Source organism: Plectropomus leopardus, chromosome 6, assembly GCF_008729295.1.
Source record: "Plectropomus leopardus isolate mb chromosome 6, YSFRI_Pleo_2.0, whole genome shotgun sequence".
NCBI lineage: Eukaryota > Metazoa > Chordata > Actinopteri > Perciformes > Serranidae > Plectropomus > Plectropomus leopardus.
In genome coordinates, this window is record NC_056468.1 from 23,075,617 (window position 1) to 23,084,304 (window position 8,688).

The 8,688-nt window shown below is 42.4% G+C and overlaps 1 protein-coding gene across 1 annotated transcript in view; it reads left to right on the forward strand.

Annotated features, from left to right (window-relative positions):
* Positions 1-4,548, forward strand: part of LOC121944365 (zinc finger SWIM domain-containing protein 6-like) — a 55,043-nt gene extending 50,495 nt beyond the window's left edge. The window contains exons 13-14 of the mRNA XM_042488133.1: positions 785-866; positions 975-4,548. Of these exons, the coding sequence (XP_042344067.1) occupies positions 785-866; positions 975-1,840 (948 nt within the window). The 3' untranslated portion in view covers positions 1,841-4,548. The remainder of the gene's footprint in view (positions 1-784; positions 867-974) is intronic.
* The last annotated feature ends 4,140 nt before the right edge of the window (positions 4,549-8,688 follow it).

The window sequence follows — 8,688 nt, forward strand, 5'->3', positions numbered from 1 at the left end:
TTCACTGCTGCAGTAAATCAAGCTGATCTTGGACAGACTACATTCCTTGTAATGTTTCCATACATTCAATTACATAAGTATTCACTTTGAAGGCTTGCTCGAGGGTTAATAACTCAAATATGAAAGTAACTGTAAGCATGCAAATTGGGTAACATATCTGTGCATGTGTATGTTGTTTGAATAAAATAACTAATAATACTAAACCAAACCCCATGCTGCAAAGCTCACCTAAAATGGATCTGAACCCAAACAGAACATGCCCTCCATTTTTTTACTGGCATTTCTCTCCTCCCTCACACTTTTGACTTTAACTTCTCCTTGTCTTCTTTATTTTCAGTCTAGTTTTTTTTATTATTTTATCACTATTTTTTCTGTACACACTGGTTATCTATATCATTTTGTTTTGTACATCAGCAACATCTGTAGATCGATTTTTGCCTTTTTGTAATTGTTAGTATGTCCATATTGTATGCACTCATTGATGAATAAAGAGATAGAAAAATATATTTAAAAAATATACATATATAGTTTGAGTATTTTTATTTAAAAAATGGGTCCCTATTTAATAATTGTTGAAAATACTATAATCCAATCTTTGTCTTCACAGTTATTAAGTCATACTGTAGAAGAAAATGTTAAACTAGTCCTCAGTGGGAATGGGAGAGAAATTTCAATTTCCGTGGGCAGTTTTTGCCAACTATTAGCAAAAACTCCACTAAGTATGTATTATCTACAATTCACCTGTCCCTCCCCTCCTCCGTTCTTTCTTTTTCATCTTCCTCAGGTGATGAGAATAACTCTGTCCACATTAAACTGGAGGAGGAGAGAGATGGTGCGCTGGTTAGTCACATGTGCCACTGAAGTGGGTAAGTGTGCCTCACTACTTAAACATGTCTGATTGTCTCAAGATGCACTTTATCTAATCACTTAGTCTTCCAACTTTCTCTTTGTTCTGCCCGTTTTGTGTCTTCCAGGTGTCTACGCACTGGACAGCATCATGCAGAGCTGGTTCACCCTTTTCACCCCCACAGAAGCCACCAGTATCGTGGCTACCACTGTCATGTCCAACAGCACCATCGTACGCCTCCACCTGGACTGCCACCAGCAGGAGAACCTGGCATCATCTGCCCGCACCCTCGCCCTGCAGTGTGCCATGAAGGACCCCCAGAACTGCGCCCTCTCTGCTCTTACACTCTGTGAAAAGGACCACATTGCCTTCGAGACAGCCTACCAGATTGTACTGGATGCAGCGGCGACAGGGATGAGCTACACACAGCTGTTCACTATAGCACGCTACATGGAACACCGCGGTTACCCAATGAGGGCGTATAAGCTGGCGACGTTAGCCATGGCTCATCTGAACCTTAGTTACAACCAGGACACACACCCGGCCATCAACGACGTGCTCTGGGCCTGCGCGCTCAGCCACTCGCTGGGAAAGAATGAGCTAGCCGCCGTCATCCCCCTAGTGGTCAAGAGCGTCAAGTGCGCCACCGTGCTCTCGGACATTTTGCGGCGGTGCACCCTGACCACGCCGGGCATGGTGTCGGCGCTGCACAGCCGCAGGAACTCTGGGAAGCTGATGTCCCTGGACAAGGCGCCGCTCAGGCAGCTGCTGGACGCAACCATCGGGGCCTACATCAACACCACGCACTCGCGGCTTACACACATCAGCCCACGCCACTACAGCGAGTTCATCGAGTTCCTAGGCAAGGCCAGGGAGACTTTCATGATGGCGCACGACGGACACATTCAGTTCACGCAGTTCATAGACAACCTGAAACAGATCTACAAGGGCAAAAAGAAACTGATGATGCTGGTAAGGGAGCGGTTCGGCTGAGGGTGAGGCCGAGGGACGCCAAACGCTCCCCTCCTGCTCTAGTACTTTTCTATTAACTTGAGTCTGCCTTTTGAACTTCTTTTGGACTTATAAAATAGACAAGTAAAAAGAGGGATGTGACTTGTAGAATGAAGCAAAAAGAGAAAGGAAAAGAAGACAAAAAAATCAACAGAGCCACACACGGTATTATTGTTCTTGCTGTTGTTATTGTTATAAACATTATTACTATTATTATTATTAATAATATTATTACTACTATGTGTACAGAAGTGTTTTTATTTTTCAGAAGAGAGGAAATTTGTCACGTTGTGAATGTTGTGTGTATTTCTCTACATGTGTGCGAGAGGAAAATGAAAAGTGAAATGGCTTTTTTTTAATTTTGTTTTTTTATGATTTAAAGCATCGTTTTTCCCTTTTTCAGTATATATTGAGTTATATGTTGTCAAGTGGCTGAGGCCCTTCTACAATAGCGCTCATGTAAAAACATAAAAGAAGAAAAAAAAACTATGTCTCGGCATCCTCAAAGAGAAACTAAGGCTTTAAACCACACAGAGCACCTCCCTCTGTCCAGGCCCGCACCGGCGGGCGCTGGCCAGCACTGCACAGCTTAGCTCGGCTCGGCTCGGCACAGCTTGGGTTAGCACTGACAGAAAGCCGCCATCAGCATTTCTTTAGACACAGCAGTAGCAGCAGCAGCAGCAGCACTTGAGCAGCCATTAGTTTTCTCTGGGTCCCAGGTTTTAGCTTCATTACACACAACAATGCTCTTAGCTAACTTGTGTTGTTGTTATTGTTGTAATCCTCCCCACCTCCGTAATAAGTACCTGTTTTAGACAGTGTGCAGGCGCTATCGTGACGGCACATTACACACAGATAATGAGTATTATTGTTACATTAATGTAATGTAGTACAGCTGTGATTTTTAACAGCCTAAGTCTGACTAAATAACCATTAAAGTTGAGTTTTCTAGTTGATACCCAGAGGGAGACGACTACCTCATGATACGGTATTGAACCTGCTCCCATTTTTGTTATTTTGCGATCATGATATGTATCATCTACGATAGCTGACCATTTTTAATTAAACAGGAGATTGAGACCAAGGTTATGAGGAGATGTGGAGTCCCGCTGAGTGTTTCTGCGCTCGGCTCTGCTGTACGTCACTGCCCCGGCATCGGTACTTACACCCCCGAAAAAAAATTGGCTCTAACACGCTTCGAATTCAGTATGTCAGTCCCCTCTCATCTCCCAACCGTCACCATTGTATTTTTCAGACTAGGCCAGTGTCATTTCCCTCTGTGCATGTGAATCATAGAAATTAGACTTTCTACTGTTAAAGTTCATTGTGTGGAACCTTCAGTAATTGTCAACCAGAACGTTCTCAGGGATTTCTCTACACAGGAAAAAAAAAGGCGGAACAAATGAACGACTGACTACAGGAAAAAGACAAAAACACGACACAACATGAGCGAGCATTTATTGTACTCTGTATATATGCCATAGTATATGTCTGAATATGGAGGATCTGAAAGTATATGTTAACTAATTTATACAGAGTATTCTATGTAATGTGAAATACTTGAAGCCGCTGTAGTTTGCTCTCTCTCTCTCTCTATCTCTCTGTCTCTCTCTCTTTCTCTTGCTCTCCTTCTCTCTTTTGTCTTCTCTTGTTTTTTTTCCACTTTTGTTGAAAACAGAACATATCAGAAGGACTTGACTGACTTTGTCGACAGCTTTTTGGATTCACAAGGCCTCATGCTTGAGACGCTGGATCCCATCATGAAATGCAGGTTGAGTAAAATTGGTGATGGTGGAGGAAAATGTTCATTCCTGCTGACTAAAGCATAGAAAGGGGGTGGAGGTAGACTACTTCAGGCCAATGGTCAATAAATGTTTGAAAAAAATACAGGATTTAATTATGCATGTAAGCGGTTGCACTAGCCTAGTTTTCCATAGGATCCTATGGGGGAAAAAATGTAATGTGCTTTATACAGGAGATAATACAGGAGTTAATTAGGGATGAAACTGGTTAATAATCATGTATTAAGTGTCCGGCCTTACATGCATTTTAGGACATCTCTTGGCTGAAGTCTGCCTCATGTTGCATTAATATAACCCTTGCAGAGTAACCTAATAGTTGTGCAACTGAACACATTGATAATTATGCACAGGCTCAAGATTAAAAAAAACTCCTCCTTTCATTCGCCGCAGAATCTCCAGTGTCTCCTCTGCAATGTTCAGCTGTCCTGTCATTACTTGCCTTTTTACCTTCTTTATATGTCTGACTTTTTCTTTTTCTGTGCATCCTTTTTCTATCTTGTGTTCATTAAAGATAAAAGCAGCCTTTTCTCTTGCCTTGTCTTAACGCTTTAAAGTAACCAAACAGGAGATCTATCTAACAACCAAACGCGTTCTAAGAGGTGACAGACAACCCACCTTGGTCCCAGCTTTAGTGTCCTTAATTAGTAAGTGAATGGCTGTGTAACTCATGCTTTAACAAAGCAATTCCTCACGTGTGTTTGGTGAAAAAAATACGTTGTCCAGTGTCTCTTGTTCTCTTCAGAAACAATTTCCTCCGAGTCTTTCTAGCTGTTTTTTTTTCTTTTTTTTTGTTTATTTGTGTAGGAATCTTCTGCTCTCCCATTTTATTTATTACAATGACCCATGTATACATGCTTATGAAATTAAGATTTGATACACCGATATCAATTTATTTATGTAACTAAATCACTGTTTTATAATCTTGTTAATGAGTCAATAATTGATTTTTTTTGTTTTTGTTTTTTGTTTTAATAAAAGTTAGTTTTTTGAAATGTATCATAACGTCCTCTGCAGATTATTTAGTGATTCTGCGTTGGCAATATTCATGGCTGGAGGTATTATGTTTTTGGGTTTTCTGTCCGTCCGTGACATCGTTGTGAATGCGATATCTCAGAAACGCCTTGAGGGACTTTCCTCAAATTTGGCACAAATGTCTACTTGGATACAATGATTGACTGACTAGATTTTGGTGGTCATAGGAAAAAAAGGATGAAGGTCACTGTGACCTCGACCATCTCCTTCTCATGCACACAGTATCTGAAGATGATTTCTTCAAATTTGGCACAAACATCCATTAGGACTCAAATATGAACTGGTTAGAATTTGGTAAAGATCAAAGGTAACCTCACAAAATGTATTTTTGGCCATAAGTTCAGAACTTTATGCAAATGTTGACACAAAAATGTCTAGTAGAATAGAGTGATGAAGTGATAGCATTTTATATCCAAAAGGTCAAACATGGATGAAAACTGTATCATGAAGGCATACAACCAGGTGGTAGCGGTTCAAATTTTTTTTCCATGCAGCTGCACTATTGTCTCAAATAGTGTGTTGTAGATTGTTACGGGATGCAACCCGTGAGCTTGAAGGCACGCTGCTGGTCAGTGTATCGGTGAGTGCCGATCAGTCAGAACCGCTCAGATCTCCATCAGACAGCAGTGTCAGAAAAAGCCATAGAGGGATCACTCTCGCTGGCAGCAGCTTTCACGCTGTCATCTCAGGCGAGCTGACGGGGAATATGAAATGTATCAATTGATATTCCCATGGTCTTTGTAGCTTCTGTCAGCCAGCCAGGCTCAGCCAACCACAATAACCTGTTTACATGCGTCTAACATTGACAGTGGTGCCACAGGATGACTAAATCAGTGTATGCAGTTTGTCAGGTGTGTGTGTTTGTATAGACATGTTTTCTGTGCGTGCTCCTTCTTGTTTGCATGCCTGTGTGTGTCTGTGTTGTGTGTGTGTGTGTGTGTGTGTGTGTGTGTGTGTGTGTTAAAGCCTTTAGGGAGTGAATGGGAACAGGTGGTAGCTCCAGACTACAGGAGCTCCTGACAGCAGTAAGGTCCCCAGACTCCCAGCCCCTCATTAAACATTGACACAAAAACACTGCAACTGTCTGTGTGTGAACAGTAATGAAGCGCAGACGGCTACACCGGTATACACACTGCAACTTAGCACAGCACGAGCTCTCAGTCCGCGTCTGCGTGTGTGTGTCTGTGTGTGCATTGTCCATCTGTGTGTGCTCATTAATGAGGCACATTTGTCCATAGAGGTGTCCGCTTAGATATTGAGGAATTCGTCAGGTTTCGCAACAAAAGCAGCCGTCTGCTGTCAGAGGCCAGACAGGACTGTCCATTTGTTATGTGATGGATGCCTGCCTGTGAGAAACGGTGTGTGTGTATGTGTGTCAGAGCATGAAAGCACGCATGTATATGTGTATCCATGCAAGTAAGTGTACACTTGTGTGTGTTTGTGTGTGTGTGTGTGTGTGTGTGTGTGTGTGTGTGTGTGTGTGTGTGTGTGTGTGCGCGTGCGCGAGACCACTTCCTGTGTGTCTGACCTGTGCTCAGGTCCCTGCTCAGTTCCAGTTGGTAATGACGTCCCTTGGGTGTAGCGCAGTACAGCAGCCTCCTCCGGTCTGTCTCACTGTATACTCCTAATGACATCATGATCACACACCGGCCCCTTTCATGCCAAAAGCCCTCTTCCTCACCATCACCATCAAAACTCCTATCTAGAGCATTCACTCCCTCTCTTTCACCGTCTCTTTCACACACACACTTTATGGCTGCACAACACATCAAGGCCTTGACATTTTCCTCTACAACTGTAGATCTATTATTCTTTATAGCTTCACCTATAGAGAGCATATATTCAAGTCAAACCAAAAGCTAAGTGTTGAGTCTGACGTTCAACTGCACTGGGTAAGACAGATTATAGTCGCTAGAAAATGCTGCAAACGAAAATAAAGTGTATCTCACATTTTCTCTTTATGCAAAAAAAGTCAAAATCTGCAAACTGGGGTGTTACTATACAGTTCATTGCTAGATTCTAAAATCTGTCGAGTCACACAAGTTTAGCAGTCCTCTCTGTCTTTAAATGTTATCCCCGCTGTTCCTTACATGGCATTCTTGTGAAAAAAACAAAGCGAGTATGTTATGGCCATCAGATTTTCTTGTTTCAACTTCGTTTCTGAGATATTGTGTTTTTTTAGTCCAGTTGCAGCAACAGCACTCTGTATGTGACTTGCTTACACAGCACACCCCATGCAAATTGTTGGAAAAGTGGAAACATTTTTCTTTTACCTGTTATCACAACCCCTTCTCATTTCCAGGTCATCAAATACAGAAACTTTGTCATGCCCCCTTGATGTCCGATACAGACAAGGCTCACTTTTGCATCTGTATGATACCACAGTGGTCTCCTGGATGAAACACAGTGTAACACGTGGTTAACTCTGAAAAACCGTTGCGATTAGGTTTTAGGCAGAAAACTGACTTGATTAGGTGTGGAAAAAATGTCTTGAAAGTCTTAAAATGAATATGTTTTCATACAGAGCTAGGATTAGACATACCATAGCCTCATGTAAATGACTATGTAACTTAAGTAGTGTAGTTTAAATAAGTCAACAATGACTTTTAGTTTCACAAAGAACACATACAGCGGTCTCCTGGGTGAAAGTGCTGTATTTATTTGACTTATCCACCTCCCCAAACTCTGGTCTCCATGGACTTTCTTGCTGTCTATACTATGTCAGTTGATCTGAGTTTCTAATATTGCTACAGATAAGGTAATATTTGAGTCAGCTGAAATGCTGGTGTGTCTTAAACAGATGCCAATGGTTTGTTGGGGCATGGCAAAGCATCTGTATCTGACAACATGGAAGTAAGAGCAGGCTGATTATCCAGCGGCAGGTTGCATCTTTACAGGCACTTTCATAATCTCAGAAATGTTTTAACTTGGAATCTTCCTTCTTTATTGTTGTACCTTACAATAACCAGGCTGCAGCTGTGGCCAGCAGTTAGTGGTAATACTGGATGAGCATTTGCTTCCTGTTAGTGGCACATCACATGCTAAGTGAAGATAAATCACAAGATAAGTGATTTTTTCTATTTCCATGAATATGCCCCAAAATTTTACAGTTTAAAGACTAACTGTCTTTGTCTTTAATAATAAGCCTTTCAATGAACTTTTCAGTACTTGTGGAGTTGAACTATCGAAGAAAAGCCTGATCATTTACAGTATCTGAGAGTCTATGTTCCTCTAGCACTACCTCTTTCTGCAAAAGGTCCAGGGCCTTTGTGGTGCATCGAGTTTGCTATCATTACAGGAGTACAAAAAAGGATCATAGGCATGTGTTCTTCAACACAGCCTGCAGCATCAGCCTAGCTACCACAGGGACCGTCTTCCTTTTCTCCTCTTCTTACAGAGGGCCGTTGGAGTTTGATCTCCTCTCTCCCCCTCCATCGGCCCCGAGGCGTCTGATTAAATGCTAATTAAAGCCGTTAGCGCCGCTATCACCGCTGCTAACTCCTCTCTCTCTGTCACAGAGATTAATGCCCCTCGTTCATCATCCCACCTCGCCCAGCCTGAGTACCTGCCCAGCTCGCAAAACCTGATCAAGTCATCAGCCCCAAAACCCCTCTCCTCCACTCCCTCCCACCGCATGAAGATGGACGAGGGGTTTAAATTTTAATTTGAAAATTGCCCTCAATTACTTCTGCGGCGACCACTTGCCGGAGCTTCTCGTGTGGTTGAGTGGAAAGGGGTTACAGCAGCGGGTCAGTGGCCGTGATGAGCGATAAGGGGACATTAATAAGAAAGGCAGAGGTTCATTTAAAAGCAGAAAGGACAGTGGGAGCAGCTTTCTCATTATTTAACTCCCCCAGCTTTATTTAAAGGACTTTATTTAAGGATACCAAGTTAATGTGTCCTCCAGGACAGACGGTTAAAGCGCCTGACAGAGTGAGAAAGTTACAGCCATAACTTACACCCTGAGCACACACTGTGGTGCCATCTTTTTTACCT